Genomic DNA, 16,914 nt, shown 5'->3' on the forward strand with positions numbered 1-16,914 from the left:
TCAAAGTATACAAAACTCTGTACAGGTCAGATGTATTCTGTACAGATCTCAGACATATTTTGCAGACATGAATACCTTAGGAAAATAACATTAACAGGCCAAACCCCCAAAACATTGGCAAGTATAATGATGTACAAAATGCCAAAAATTTCTTATCTCATTTCAGAATCTACTCATATGCCAGACTGCATCTGGATTCCTGATTTTTTTTTTCAACTCCTGTACCTTCAGAAGATATACAAAAAAGGCTCTTACATAATTCAGTGGTTTTTATAGCAAACTAAAACCATGCGGAAGAGATTAAACGTTGGAAGCTATTTTTAACCAAACTAATGGTATCAATTTCACTAATATCATAAGCTGCAAGTGTCTCCTAAGGTAAAATGTAAGACGATGGAAGAGCTAGTAAGACAAAAGGCCACTGACTACAGAAAAATAGCAGTTCCAAATTACATTAAATTAGGCAATTCTGCCCAACACTCCCCCTGGTGGTTTTGCCCACAGAGATGAGCATGAAGTCCCACACACGCAAAATCCTCCAGCCTAACGACAAAACGTCCCGTTAATAGGATTAAGTACCTCTCATCAGATAAGTAGAACATGGCAAAATCCCTGACACTCCCAGAAATTAGATCAGAGCACAGCCCAACCCCTTCCTGACGCAGGGAGCAATTTTGCAGAAGAGGTGTTTCAGTATTAATGGTAAATATACTGGGTTTTTTACTTTTCTTTGGTAATGGGGTTTTGTATTTCTTTGCAAAGTTACTTGGTCTTTCGCTATAAATGTAAAGGTACAATATGCAAGTAACTATAGAAGTAAATCCAGGCTAGAAACAAATCCAGGCTTTTAATTTACATATGCACTTGTGGCTGATAATTGCATCTCCAGTAAGGCTACATTGGCTAACAAGAAGGCACTTAAATACTGTGTTCATTTAATCAGATGAGAACTATGAGGTGTAGTTGCATGATTTCTAAAAAATAAACCTTTCTCCTCTGCTTTTAGGAGGGAAATAAAGCAAATGACATTTCTTTCCCTTATTTTGTTAGAATTTCTTTCAGCTGCTGATCTGTTTGTTTACAAAACTGATCTAATTGCCAATTTCTTGGCACACCTATTATTACATCTCAAATAATATGTCTTGTTTTGAAGGACAATGAAAGGAATCGCATATTTGGACACAAGGAAGGAAATAACATTCCAGAAATTTCCCTTTTTAAAATTGACAATACTGTTTAGCATGGATGCATTTATGCTATAAACTAAGGACACAGTGTGAAATCAGTAACTAGTGTTTTCCACAAGTTAGAAAAGGGACAGACTGAGCTGCATAAGCTTTTGGTTTTATATATATATGTCCTGATTCTGTTAACCACCGTGCAAACCCACTGGAATTCATCTAATTAATCTAAATAGATAATTATAAATGAGGTCAAGCTTCTTACTCGTGTTTTCACTAAGAGTAGCATTTAGATGTATGCTATAAATCTTAGAAACCATAGTTAAAGACAAAAATAATGGGAACTTGTATAACACTTAGCAAACATTGCATGTAGGCATTTGAACATCATGACAATATTTACATTTAACTGCACTGACCTGCTTTTTTAATAGAAAGAACATGAAGTCCTCTTGGATATTTATAATATATATGCTATGGCTGAATGGTCATCAGTGTGCACCAACAAAGCAGGAGGAAATGAATCTCCGGGAAAACCTGAAGCGTACGTATGCTTTTCTTTCTGGGGTGTGCTGGAGGGCCCTGGGCCCTGGTCCTCAGTTGGCTAGTGCATTTTGACTTCCACACTCACTGGCATCAAGATGTTCTACTTTGATGCATGGAGCTTAGAAACCATAAAAAACCTGACTGCGTGCACCCCTCCCCACACAATGGGAGATAAGAACAAGCAGGATGAGAAAGTAAAGGGATTAACAGATAAGCAGCTCCTTGCAAAAAAAAAAAAAAGTATTTACAGGATATTTATAGTTTATTTGGTCTCTCATAGATCATTAGAATATAAACTGAACTAAAAATTCAACAGATTTTGAACTATTTTTTTTGTTTAAATGATCCTTGAAAATGTTCACAATTATACACTTTGCTGAAAGGTGGCTTTTACAAATAATTTAAATAAAATTACTTATTTTGGAAAATAGCAGTTATTCTGCATATACACATCCCTAAGCATCACTTTATTTTGTTGATAGAAGCCCCAAGAGGATCAGCCATTAAATATTTTTTTGTTTCAGTCTATATTAGTCATATTTCTGTAACAAACAAACAAAAAAAGTTAGGTGTGAGGAAAAAAGATACAAAGGAAGAAATTACTGACATGTGCTTTTGGCATTCTCAGGGTGATGGGATTTTTACTTATTTTATGTAGCTCCAGTGATATTCAGGGTATTTCCACAAAGGGAACAAATACAGATAAAGGATAGGCAATCATGGACAGCTTCAAGGTGCAACATGTGGGCCAGCCCAGGCTTTCACCAAAAATGATCATTGCTTCACCGGAAGTCTAGAAAACAGGTTGAAGGCACCTGTAATCTACATTTTCAAGATGTAAAGGGAAGCTATCACAGGCTGCTATCAGATCAGAGATAAATATATAGATTATGTCATTAGAAAACTGATGGGTAATCCTTGGAGATACCCAAAACCCAGGATGAGGTTTTGGAGCAACTAGAGCAAACTGCTCTAGTTGATGCTGCTTTAAGCAGGGGGGCTGGACTCAATGACCTCCAAAGTTGCCTGCCAGCCTCAACTGTTCTGGGATTCAGTAATCAGCAGTGGCACAGTCAAATATATAGTTTGAGTTACATACTTGCAAAGGCTCTGGGCCATATTCTTATCTGATGGAAAATGTCTTGGCTCAGTGTTATTCAGCATTCACCATGTCAAGATTTGGCTCTGCCACTGTAGGGAAACATAGAGCTGTTTCATTCTCCTTCATCAGCAGTGCATGACAATTTGCAATAGTGTTAAAATCTGATTAAGTCACTGTATAATTTGGCTTTTTTTAGAATTATCTGAAGTTGGAGAGAAGTATGTAGATGAAGAGGTAAAGAAAGCTTTGATTGGTATTAAGCAGATGAAAATTATGATGGAAAGAAATGAAGATAAGCACATAGATCTGATGAAAACCTTGAAGAAGAGCAGTGAAGAAAAACAGGTAATATAAGTGCATCTGGGGCTTTTTTTTGTTGTGTTTTTGTTATCTTGCAGCTATTTTTAATCAAAGATGAGGCAGGTTGTACAAGGATTTAGCCTCCCTCCTGGAAGTAGTACAGCATGCCATTGTGCTCAGGCCAATAAGCAACAGACACGGGATCCCTTGTTCTCTCCCTTTTCTGGAGAGAATGTAAATCACATTGTATGTACACTTTAAGCAGCATACATCTCTTACGTGATCATAGGATTGATAGAAAACCTGCTTCTGCCCCTTTGTCTTACTATCAGAAGAAAATCGCACTCACTGCTCATTTCTAAAAATGCACCACTTCACTGAATTCACACCAAGGCAACTGCAGGCAACTGTGTGACAGTGTTTTGTGTGGAAGGTCAGCAGCTCCGCCTGTCTTGTCTCTGAATACCTGAGGTCACAAGATGTTTCCCAGCTTGCTTGGCAAACTTCAGACCTTGAGGAAAAAATCAAAGCCACAAATGATAACATGCTCTAGAGAAAGTACAGTGAATCAGGGAAATTTCCAATGTCGTAGTGCAATGCCTAGGCTCAGAGCCATGTGCTCAGATGATCTGAATAAACAGAGATTACTGTATAGAAAAAAAAATACAAAGATCCTAGCTTTTGGTTTCAATGAAGTTGAAGGAAAATTCCCTCTTGGCCTGACACCTGATAGTTAGTTTAAACTATTCATATTAGCAAGCCAAAAAGTACCTGACAGCTTTCTAGCATCTTTAGGAACACCACTGCACTCTCACAATCAACACTCTTGTTAGCTCTTATTTGATGATTTCATTTATACAGAGCTTACGTTGACAGTGAGAGTTCATAAAACACTGAATAAATGTATTAGAAAGACCAGAAAATAACTAAACATAGATTACGAAGATCGCAGTTGCTGTCTCCAACAAGAACATTCTGATAGAAGTTTTCTTTTCTATGAGCCTCTTCCCTACTGAAATGCTGCCAAAATGAATAAGCCCAACCAATTAAAAGGTTTCTCTCATACTTAGGAACAACTTGGAACACTGTTTGGAAACCTAAACTATTAAAATATGTTGCAATTGCAGAGAGAAATTAATGATGTGCAATCTACTTCAATAGGAAGAACTTTTCTGTCTTTCCATTGCCAAGTCTATTCCAAAAATGCTGTTTCTGATCTGCTCAGCTTTGTTCTCCACCTGATGAAGAAGGATCCAGTAAATAGAAGCAGCATTGTAAAATGCATCTTGTTTCCCTTCATTATGGAAGGAGTGCCTCACACAAGAGCAGGAAGAAAATCCCTTGCTACAGTGTTTTGATTAGTATACCCCCAAACAGCAGAAATGCTATACTTTCATATATTTCTGCATTAGAGAAAGACTTTATGTATGGCAAGGACCTAGCCTCACGGAATATTAATCCCTTAAAGAATAGAGAAAGGCACTATTAGTGGAACAGATGAATACCGTTCAGATGACATGAAAAAAATCATACAAGTTGAGCACACGACCATGTGGGAGGTTGAATTCTTCTTGCACAGAAAGTTGTGTGGCTTTTTTCATTACATTAAAGATCCTGGTAGACTGTAGAGATCCATTTGTTTCTGTAGGCTGTGCCCCCTGAGAGAACAACATCAGAAAAATCCTATAAGAAAAAGGTTTTCAATTTTCAGTTCCCTCCATAAGTGATTGCAGCTGAGAAAACAACTTACCCTAATGGTTAGGCATTAGCAAAGAAAAGGACCCCAAAATAGTCAAAATGAGTGATCAACACTGGGATAAGTACTTAGAACACTAATCTGAAAATTACCCTCAACTGAATCTTTCTCTTACTTAGCAAGCCTTGCGACTTATGGATGAAGTAAAGGCAAGATTGGAAGAAGAAGAAAGACAATGTCAAGTAGCCTTGAAAAATTTATGGGATGAATGTGAATCTTGTTTAGAAAGTACCTGCATGAGATACTATACAACTTGCAAGCGTGGTGTGTCAACCTTTAAAAGAAAGGTAGGAAGAAACTTTGTATCCAGAGAATACTTTTGAATTCACCTAAGAGTTTTAGATATAGCACATTTTATTTTCTCAATACCTAAATCTGTAGTTATATCAGGTTACTAAAATTAATTTGATTTGGAGGGTATGGAAATGTGAAGTTATATGACAGAGATTATATGTGATTGGACGTTGAGCCAAAATGAGTTCAGTTGCACCCTGGCGAGATTCCATGGACACTGATTATTCCCCTGACTCCAACCGACTCATCACAGATATACAATGTTTCCTCTCACAGTAGGACTTACATTAGGATAGTCAATAACTATTTGTAAAAACTACCAAGTAGATTCTTTATGGTCCATCTGAAAATCATCCAAGATAAAAGTGTAGATATAGTTAGCAAAATTCCATTGGAAAAAAAAATCGCCTACTTATACAATATCATTCTTTCCTATACTTATTTTAAATCAACTCTTGAAGTAACAAAAAAGCTTTAAAATGTTTAACTGTTTTTTTTTAATAAAGGAACCTGTCACTAAGGGAGATTCCCCTAATTCTACCAGAAATAAAATATGCTTTCCTGGCTGGTAAATTATTATTATTACAGATTTAATAAAATTGTAATCACTTTTTTCTTTTTGTTTGGGCACACACTTTAAGTGTAGCTTAACAAACAATACTGCAATTACTGCTACTGAAATGTTAGCCAGATTACCTGGCTTTCACACCCCATGTGTTGAAATATAATAACTTAAAAATTAAACATACTGTGTTTCAGACAAGCTTTGGAGCAGAAGTGTATACATTTGTGTATATTCTTAAACTAATTCAGGTTAAAATGCAGGAGATACTAAATTTAAGACTATTGGTGATACTTTTAGCTTTTTAGATACTACTCATGGATACCTCAAATGTATCTCTTGGACTTTCAAGAAGTCGTGGATGCTGAAATTATTGCAGCAAAAGTTATATACCACCCTGTCACTGTCTTTGACCCTCTTGGTAACTTCCTCAGTGAGCTATATGCCTTATTTGAAGCATTCAAAGTAAGAAAATGTGATATGACCTAAATAATTAAAACAAAAAAAGGACAAAGAGGATAGCTGTGGGTGAGGACACACAGGCAGAGGGGGCAACACTGGCTTAGGCTGTTCCTGCAGTGCCGTTTCACAGTTCACCTTCACTCTGAGCTGCACTAGCGGTCAGATCGAGATGATGATATGATTTTTTTTTTTAAATGTATATGTATATCTGTCTATATCTATGTGTATGCGTTTAGCAGGGTGCTTCTCAATGCTTAACTGTTTCCTAATGCCGTGGAACGTGACTCCAAAAAACACTCCATTGGCTCAGGGAAAAGTAGAGGGGGGAACCAGTGGCTGAGAGCAGAGCGGGGTGGCTTAAAGCAGAGCGGGGAACCAGTGGCTGAGACCAGTGGCTGAGGAACTGGGAACCCTGTATAGCAGAGTTGACACTCGGACTCTTCCATCACCAAATCATGGACTGAGAGTCACTGCTCTCTTGATTTTGCTGGGTTTCAGTTTGCAGAAGGGCGTGAGGACTTGCCCATTGGCGAGAGTGGGTAGGCTTTTTACAAATCATGGCAAGAACAATCACCTTCTGTTCCCTACACTGCACATAAGTACACAGAAATGCATCTCACATCTTTCCAAATTGTTTGTTGGAAGAAATGCGAATGCTGATACTTTGAGCCTGCACAGATTAAAGGGCAACTGGTAACCTTTTTACTCCAGATCTGATTTGGAGTAAAATTAATGCTAATGATTTAGATTGAATGTACTTCCACTCTTTAGGGTCTAGTGTCTTAAATTACTTCAGAGAATATGCTTTGTTTGTAGTTATTAAGAGGTAATTGTTTCTATGGGTGTTCGAAAAAGAAAAATTAGAGCTTGAGAGATGACAAACTGGTAACTTGTCAGGCAGCTGATCTGTCTCCTTCTCATACACAGGTTGAAGATTTTTTGAGGAAAATACCTCCACTCATTTTCACTTTTCATGAGGATCAAGGAAAAGACATCCAGTTTAATGAAAAGTCTGAGAAAGAAGATACCCAGCTAGTAAAAATGGAAGATTTATTTAGCCAACTATTATCAGATGTGGGCTCGATATTTGACAGAAGTTTCATTTTTTTCAAGCACATGCAAAAAGAATTTGACCAGTCTTTTCAGACATATTTCATGTCTGATCTGGACTTGAATGAGTCCCCCAGTATGCCAGCTTTACCTGAGGACACCACCAGAAATGACAGCTCACAGAAAGGCTGGGCTATGCCTGGCTTTTTACAGATAGTTTTTGATTTCAGTAGGACCGTGTTTGAAGGTGTCAGTGAGGTGATTACCGATGTATTTGATGAATACAGAGACTATAGAAGAGATTTGCCAGAACAAACCAAAGGCAAGTGTTAGAAAATGAAAACCAACTGCACTGTCAATGACATCAAACATTTTGAGATTGCTAAACTATGGTTAATGATTCAGTTTCCATTATGTTAGTGTGAGATACTGTAAGGAAGCCCTGGAGGTTTTCTTGGTTAAAGAGACATGGGGCAAAGATAATTTTTATCAGTTAAATGAACAAGTCACCCAGAAATCTCAGAGAAATATTGCAGGGAGACTTGTGGATCCTACACAGCCTGATTTTCACGGCACTTCTCAAACCATTTGCGGGAGTTCCTCAGGAGCCCCTGCATTCAGGACAGATGCAGGTTTTCATAAGGCTGACTGACACATTCAATCTCAGCATTTGTCAGGATATGATTTGTATCATCTCTTATTGACAGGTCAACAATTCTAAAAAATTAGATTAATACCATGAGATGACAAGACATATCCCTGCCCTTGCCAAATGATGTTAAGTTCAGCTTGACAGCTGCAAGTTCCAGTCTATTGCAGCAATGTAATGTGCCAATCAAATACCAGTCAAATAAAGACCAGCCATCAGGTTTTTCAGTGACCAGAAAATTCTGGGCATACCACTGGTGATAACTCTCAGTGAAGGGAAAGAAACATGGCCAAGTTTTAGAATACAAATAAGCTTTATATTTTACTTGTGAAAAAGTAAAACAAGCATCATTTAAATACATGCTGGTGCCTGTCTATAAGGAGATCGCAGTGAGCACATGCCATAACCCTGAGTGGCAGGTGACATAACCATTATATGATCATCAGGAAACATGAAGCTAAGTGATTATTCAACAGAGTTTCAAAAATTTTTTTCTGTATCAGGAGCCATGTCACCTCAGAAATAAGTTTTGGTACTGTGCTCTCATCTAGCTGTATGTGATTATGAAACATCTTGACTTCTAAGGGTCAAAAAGATCTTACCAGAACACAGATGTTGTAGAAACAAATAATGTGTAATAATATTAGCAATTTTTGCTTATTAGTGGGGAATACACTACAATGTCTTTATTAGGGAATATACTACAGTGGCACGAATTCCTTGAAAAAACTCAGACTAGGTAATGAATGTGTATTTTTCAAGACTCTAAGCTTAATGGCAGTCTAAAAATACTATGACTTCATTGCAGATCCTGACAAAAGTGGCATGTTCTCAAAAATTGTGCCAGGGCACCAGAGACCTCAGTGCAGGGAGCTTCGGGAGAACTCCTCTGGATGCCCACAGTTTCATGAGAGATGTCAGAAATGTCAAGACAATCTTTTGCACGGTAAAGAGCTATTTTTCTTGTTTTTCTTCTGTAATGCATTGATTACTGGTTTGTAGATTTTGAGGCTGTCATTTTCTACTGCACTGTCTTCATATTTTTGGAATTAATATTCAATCACTGAGTTTTTACTGTAACTACGGGTACAATCACCATTCCTCAGTCCAGATGATTTCAATTAGCTTTCCCCACTGTCTCCACAGAGTGTCACTATAACTCAGTTGTTAACATACCGCTGGTGGTCCAAAGACAAGTTCCACAGCCTATAACAAAACACCGATATTTTGTTAGAGCTGACCATCCTGCAAAGACACAAGATGTCAGGCAGCAATCGATCCTGCCTGGGTGGAGCACTGCTGAGCAGAAAGTGAGGAGAAGCTCAAACTCCTGACACTTGCTTCTCCTGCTGACAATCAGGTGTAACATCAGATAACACTCAGCTCCTCACAAGGAAAGCAAGAGCCTGTAGTTATTCTTTGTTGAACGATGTCAGCAAACAGGGCTGACAAAAAGGGGATTTCATGTTAGTATGTAAGGAGATGGCAGAGCCCTGGTATGTGCCCTTCATGGGCACCTGAAAAAAATTCAGACTGCATCATCTAGAACTCCCACTGCAGCATAACACATCTGTATTTCTATAATTATTTAGGTCTTAAAAGCCAGAGAACATGCTTAAACTCAAATGTCTTCAGAATATCTCCAGTGTGGCAAATATTAATGATACACTGACGCATTTTGAAAATAATATCAGACCATTAAAAATATCTTTTTTTATCTACACCCGTGTATTACAGATACCAGTTTGTATCTGTGATTACTGTATTATCAGCCTGAAGGTGTCCCTTGACAATATTATTGCACAGAAAACAAATGGAATTTTTCTGGAGTAATTTTTGTATAGGTTTAATAAAATGTTCTTGTTTAATATCCATATTCTAGTAAAAAAAACCCCAGGAATCTTCAGTTCTGAATTCATTGAAGATGATGTCTAGTTATTGTTAGATAAATATTAGGTCTTAACATTCAACAGTAATACTAACATACATTACAGGCTTTCTTGTAATAACCTGTGACATAAAATCATAGAATAGTTTGGCTGGGTAGGGACCTTTACAGGTCATCTAGTCTGAGCATCCTGCAATGAGCAGGAACATACTTATCTGGATCACGTTGCTCAGGGCCCCATCCAATCTGTCCTTGAATGTTTCCAGGGATGGGACATCTATCACCTCTCTTGGCAATTTGTTTCCATGTTTTACCACCCTCATTGTAAAAAACGCCTTCCTTATATCTAGTCTAAATACACCCTCTTTCAGTTCAAAGTCATTACCCCTTGTCCTCAGGCCCTGATAAGAAGTTTGTCCTTATTCAGGTACTGAAGGCCACAAATTTTCTTCAAAGGCCACAGTAAGTCTCCCTGGAATTTTCTCTTCTCTAAGCTGAATAACCTCAAGTCTCTCAGTCTCTCCTCTTAAGAGAGGTGCTCCAGCCCTATGATCATCTTTGTGTCCCTCCTCTGGACTTGCTCCAACAGGTCCATATCTTTCTGTGCTGAGGACTCCAGACTTGCATGCAGTACTCCAGGGGTCTCATGAGAGTGGAGTGATCTGCTGACCATGATTCTTTTGATGCAGCCCAGGATACAGTTGGGTTTCTGGGAAGAAGCGTGCATTGCTGGCTCATATCCAGCCTCTCATCCACCAGCACCCCCAAGTCCTTCTTGGCAGGGCTGCTCTCAATCCCCTCATCCCCCAGTCTGCGTTGATACTGGGGGTTGCATCAACCCAGTTGCGGCACCGTACACTTGGTCATGTTGAACCCCATGAGGTTCCCATGGGCCCACTTCTCCAGCTCCTCCAGGTCCTTCGGGATGGTGTCCCATCCTTCAGGCATGTCAACAGCACCATTCAGCTTGGTGTCATCCGTAAACTTGCTGTGGGTGCACTCAATCCCATTGTCGATGTCATTTATGAAGACACTAAACAGTACTGGTCCCAACACAGACCCCCAAGGGGCATAACTAGTCACTGATCTCTATCTGGACACTGTGCTGTTGACCACTCCCCTCTGGATCTGATTAACTAGACAATTCTTCATCCACCAAACAGTCCACCCATCAAATACATCTTTCTCCAATTTAGGGAGAAGAATATTGTGGGGGACCACATAAAAGGCTTTACAGAAGTCCAGATAAATGACATCTCTAACCCTTTCCTTGTCCACTGATGTAGTCACTCCATCATAGAAGGCCACCAGGTTGGTCATGCAGGACTTGCACTTGGTGAAGTTGTGCTGGCTGTCCCAAATCACCTCCCTGTTCTCCATGTGCCTTAGTAGAGCTTCTAGGAGAATCTCTCCTATGATCTTTCCAGGCACAGAGGTGAGGCTGACAGGGCGGCAGTCCCCAAGGTACTCCTTACTACCCTTTTTTAAAATAGTGCAATATTTCCCTTTTGCAAGTCACTAGAGACTTCACCTGTCTGCCATGACTTCTCATATATCATGGAGAGTGGTTTGGCTACTACATTGGTCCATTCCCTCAGGACTCATCAAGTCCCACAGACTTACATGCATATATTGAGGTACCTCCTATGGTCTCAAAATTGATCTTCTCTTCCAGAGGGAGGAACTTTGCTCCCCCAATCCCTGCTTTGCAGTTTATATACCTGGGATAGATTGATAATGGAATATGAGCAATTAAAAACCCCCATAATGTATAAGGAGATTATGATGTTGCTGTATGCAAAATCTACCAAATCTATTTAGCATAAGAGAAAATCTATAGCCATGAAATACAATATAAACCTTAAACTACTTGGTAAGTCATTGTAATATAATAAATAGGATAATAAATCCTTTTAGTCATTGTGAGCCTAAACTAAATCTACCAAAAGAGGTAAGGAAAAATTATTCTTTTTTTTTCAGCATTATTTAAAGACCAACCCAAACCATGCCCCCTTGTTGGACTTTTTTACAGTTTTCATTACTTCAGATAGAAGAGACAAAGTACAAAACATAATACTGTATTTTCTAACAGATTGCCCAAACGTTCCTGAGCTGCACATAAAGTTTGATGAAGCCTTTAAGCTGGTTAATCTCTCAGGGGAGCAGTATGAGCAGATTCTCCAGGTGGTTCGGCATCACACAGAAGACACTTCCTACTTGTTGACCAAAATGAAAGAAAGATTTGGGTGGGTGTCTGAGTTATCCAACATGACCATCGGACCAGAAAGCATTTTCAATATAGTTAAGGTAAGGGTTGTCTTCTGAAGGGAGTTATTGCTGCCTTTGACCTGCACTTTGCTCATATTTATGTTCTTGGGGGTTTTGGATGTTTGTACATGTGTAATGTCTAGTTGTACAACACAACATTCCTATTTATTTTGAATTTGTGTATGCTCGATAATCTTTTGATGAGCTGAAACTCCTGAGGTTAGAAACTATTTTCTTCTAAATCCTTTCAGCCTGATGCATGGCTGACAGGCTAAGCTGAATCACTGTCTGATAAGAGTAAATTGACACTAGTAGCTTTGACTGGCCTCAGATTACCTTCACAGATAAATTGCACTGCACCAGTCAGTAACACATCTTTATTGGATCAATGAATATCTAGCTATCTGTCTGTGTTTGTACCTATATATTCCAAAGTTCAAAGAAGGCAAATGTTAGACAGATTCTTGCAGTGGAAGCTGCATATGTTTGACAGCATCTGTCAATATTCCAATAAATACATCATGATTAATTGTATCTCACACAGCAGAATACATCCTAGGTAAATTCAATCAATTTTCCTGGGCAAGGGACAAATTCTCCTTTCCTACACAGAAATACAATGTACTACTATTACTGCAAAAACTATACAAAATGATGGTGCAAACTACAAAAAATAAAGCACAAAGTAGGTACAAGGGGACAGGCACACTTTCCCAACTCAGTCTGAACTATCTGTTTGAGGAAAATAAAGCTACAGAACTAAGCCTAGTTTAGAAAAACACAAAGGAATAAATAACTTCAACCACACAAAAGTTGTACTGAAATTAGTGGGACAACTTACAAGTTTTCATTAGGAGAAATTCTTTATAGATGGAGTTCATGGTATAAATATTAACATGCAGTGCTTTAACACAGTCTTGCATTGCCATGTCAGCTCTTTCCACCACCTACAATAAGCTTTGGCATTAATTCAGACACCCACTGTCTTTTCAGAAGAAAGCAATTTAAAGAAAGTAGAGAGGTCTAAATTATTCCTCTATTTAATTTTCCCTTATTAAAGACAGTGGGCACAGTAGGTATAAACAAAACTGAAAGTACTCAGTAGTTTGTAGAGTCTAAAGTACTGATTTCTTCTAGGTGGTACCTGGGGATCCCTCCAGTAAAAATGAAACTGTGGTAGATGTGAATATTCTGACTTCTCCTACTTTCACCATTAAAGTTCCTCCCAATTTAGACCCAGAGAGTGCTGAATTCATTGAATATGTAGCTGGGAAAGCACTGCAACTGTATAAGCAGAATTTTTAAGTGGTAAGTTCCTTCTTTCTCCTTTCATGGAAAACACAATTCTTCCTAACAGGTGTTTACATTGCAATAAACTTTACTTGGAACAGAATTCAGTCATGGTATATACAAGACTGCCTCCTCAGAAACGACATATTGATTAAGACAAACAGAAGCGTTATGGAAAACAGAAACAAACACTCAATGTTCTAGCCTGCAAACACAGACACAATGATATTAAATGATTTGACTTATTTAACTGTGAAACCCTAGATCTTTAAGTAACATCTGGGATGAGGTAACATGATGATAAATATTTCTTTAGAAAAGAATTGCCTCACAATCACAGTCCACTGTCTTGGCATCAAAACCCACGTCTTTGTGTTTATTCATCATGAACGAACTGGAATTGCCACTATTCATTATGTTTTTTATTTTCAGTGGTGTTTAAGAGCATGCTTGTATTATTTTTCATGATAAAGGACTGCAAAGTGAGAATTACCCCCAGGACTTGAAAGATCTGTCTTATCATAACATTTCTCCATTAGCATCACTGCTCAGATTAACAGAGTAAACAGAATCTGCAGTTCAACTTGCAGGAACATGCACAGAAAGATCCTTCTCACAGGCTTCTAACCATTTTTGTAGAAGTCTCCCTTCATGTTTAAGGGATTTCCAGATGAGGAAGGAAGAACCAGGCAGGCAGGCAGGCAGGGATTAAAAAATGGTACATAATCTCTAACCCGACAGGGAATCTCCAGGAAAGATGGGGTGGGTTTAGGTGGCATCATGCTGCTGTGCGGCTTGTAAGCCACCCTTCCCTGGGTTTTCCTTCCCAGGGGGCCCTGGGATGCACAGGTTTAGTGACCTCTTACAAGTGGCTTTACCAGGGGACAGAGCTGCAAGATGCATGAGACCTTTAGGCAAATCACTACGTTGTCCCCCCAGTCCTCTGAATAGGACTAGATTTGGACACAGCTCCCTTTTAGATCATTGGGTGTCTGATATCCTCAACTCAGCAATTGAAGCATGACCTGAACACACAGGGAAGTCTGAGGAGGCGTGTAAAAAGCATTCAACATTAACAAAGTAGATGAAGAAAATTTCAGTATTCAAAAGAATAACTGTGGTTATTCTTTTGAGGTTAGACATACAATTTTTAAACAGATGAAAGAAATCATTCCCACCAGAGAGGCTGAGGTGGGCTGCAGAATTTAGGCATAATATAATAAGCCTCAGCATGAACTTTGTTTAGGTAAATATTGGTGAAATGATGAGTATATTATATTTAAAATACAAACATGTCTAATATTTACAAACATATCAAATAAAATGTTCAAACAGTTTCTGTAAAAACTTTCTTCGAAATTCCCTGTAATTGATATGCACTTATTGACAATATACACTCTTTCGGATCATGGAATACTAATCTTCAAGGCCTAATAATGAGAATAATTATTTCCTTAGTCTGATTATGATTTTTAGCCTGAATTTTAGTCTGATTTTTCTGAGCAACATATCTTGTGTAGCCATTTCATACCTGAGAAAAGTAAGTGGCATTGATTTCCAAATCACACTACCATTTTACGTTGAGTTTGCACAAGATTACACATTTACATGAAAATGTGATGATAAAAAAAAGAGGTAAAAGTCTATAAGAAAGTGGAAAGATCTATAAGAACGAAAAAAGAGGAAAAAATCCATTTCTCTTTCGTTTTTATGTTATTTATGTTTCTATAGTAGGGCACTGATACATTCCACATATACTAATTTTTCTAACATATTTTTCTCAGTCCAAAACCAAAATGTATAATTTCTTTTTTTTTTTTGTTGTTTTCCTCCTAGGAAAGAAGATGTGTGAAATCTTTCTTCCTTGACCACTATGGCTGAAATACCCCTACGCTCAACATACAGCTAATTGTTAAATTACTATGGTTAAAATAGTTGCATATAAATAAAATTTTGCTTAGTAAATACTGTGACATATGAGCTATCAACCAAAGACTGTAGAAATCTTTTAAATTAAAACCAAAACAAATCCATCTTAATATTCATTTATTTAAATAAAATGTTATTTATGTTGTAAATTAGGTAATCTTTGATAACGAGCTATGGCTCTGGTTATCCAAATATTTAAGAAAATAATCAGCCGTAAGCATACAAGTAATTTCTATTTGCATGCTTAAATTCAAGCGCATTCTTAATCATTTTCAGGATTGGTCCCTACAGATGTTGCACATTCAGCTAAGTTTGAATCAACCAGATTTCCATATGAATGTAGCATATTATTTTGTGATGAAAATGTTCCATTTCTTCTTTCAGTTGCTTTTGATGTTTATTGTGTACATTAAATGACTTTTCTGAATATGCAGTACTGAGTAAGTTTTCTGCCTTTGGCATTTCTTACTTGTAGTTTGCCTCTGGAGTTTATTTTTTAATTAACTAACAGCCTTTATCAGTAAAGAAGTTCATTTTTTCCAGAATTATACACATTAGCTTTCAATGGTATTTGTAAATTATAATAAAGGTTAAGAACTGATATATCACTCAGGTAGAAGCAGAGCTCTAGGTGATTTAGTTTCATTTGCTGTGCTCAGTATTTCTAAGCATTGTTTGCACACAGATATATGCACCTTTTTCAACTGTATCCCTGCCAAATAAATCGTATTAATTTCAAAGTGTACAAAACCATCTATATTAGATATGAATATAGAAAAATATCCACACCCTAGTTATACTTTATGTTTTCCTGTACTTCTGTACATACAAGTAAGTATACAAATTTATACAAGAAAAAGGCCATTTAATTGTTTTAAATTGTGGGAAAGATGATTTTCTGCCTGCTGCAAGGAAAAGTAGCATTTTCTAATCCACAGTCCTCTGTTCTCCCTAACTTCCATCTTATATACCTGTATTACAGGCTCCTAATCGTGAGAGATTAGCAGTCATAACTCCTGTAATCACACCAGTGGTCAGAAAGCCAGGCTTTATCTGAGAGATAAGCGACTCTTACAAAATGCTTGACTTCTAAGAGATACTAAAAAAGAAATATTCAGAGAAGAGTCAGTTTGTTCTGACTAGCAGAGATTATACCTAGGAAATTTTCAGGGGACACCACATTGGGAACAGCTGCAATCAGACACAAGTCAGGATGCAAAATGACACTGAGACACAGGAGAAGCTGAGATCAACAAGATGAGACTCAATAAAAGTGAGTGCTGAGTATTACCCTCAGTGAGAAAGCAAATGTGTCAGTACAATACGCAGCAGAATGACAAGGTATGGCATGAAAGGATCTTGGTTTCAAAGAATTGCAGAATCAATAAGGTGGGAAAAGACCTCTGAGATCATCGAGTCCAACCCATGACCAAACACCACCATGTCAACTAGACCATGGTCATGTACAGTCTTTCCTTAAATACCTCCAGAGATGGTGACCACCATCTCTCTGGAAAGTCCTTTCCAAAGTCTAATCAGCCTTTCTGTGAAGAAATTCTTCCTGATGTCCAACCTAACCTCCCGTGGCACAGCTTAAAACCATGCCCTCTTGCTCTACTTGCCTGGGAGAAGAGGCT

General features: G+C 37.9%; 1 protein-coding gene across 1 annotated transcript; it reads left to right on the forward strand.

Moving 5' to 3' along the window:
* The first annotated feature begins 602 nt into the window (after positions 1–602).
* Positions 603–15,705, forward strand: CLUL1 (clusterin like 1). The gene is made up of 9 exons (XM_027676139.1): positions 603–702; positions 1,616–1,725; positions 3,026–3,174; positions 5,005–5,172; positions 7,131–7,575; positions 8,711–8,848; positions 11,883–12,097; positions 13,196–13,366; positions 15,185–15,705. The coding sequence occupies exons 2-8, from the start codon at positions 1,623–1,625 to the stop codon at positions 13,361–13,363; spliced, it is 1,386 nt and encodes a 461-aa protein (XP_027531940.1). The 5' UTR covers positions 603–702; positions 1,616–1,622; the 3' UTR covers positions 13,364–13,366; positions 15,185–15,705.
* The last annotated feature ends 1,209 nt before the right edge of the window (positions 15,706–16,914 follow it).

This window comes from Neopelma chrysocephalum, unplaced genomic scaffold, assembly GCF_003984885.1.
Source record: "Neopelma chrysocephalum unplaced genomic scaffold, ASM398488v2 Primary Assembly neopelma1_22, whole genome shotgun sequence".
NCBI classification, from domain to species: Eukaryota; Metazoa; Chordata; class Aves; order Passeriformes; family Pipridae; genus Neopelma; species Neopelma chrysocephalum.

Coding starts and splice junctions, on each gene's coding strand:
- CLUL1 (XM_027676139.1), top strand. CDS start 1,623: ATGAAGTCCTCTTGGATATTTATAATATATATGCTATGGCTGAATGGT. Junction 1,726..3,025: donor TCTCCGGGAAAACCTGAAGC/GTACGTATGCTT, acceptor GGCTTTTTTTAG/AATTATCTGAAGTTGGAGAG. Junction 5,173..7,130: donor TGTCAACCTTTAAAAGAAAG/GTAGGAAGAAAC, acceptor TCTCATACACAG/GTTGAAGATTTTTTGAGGAA.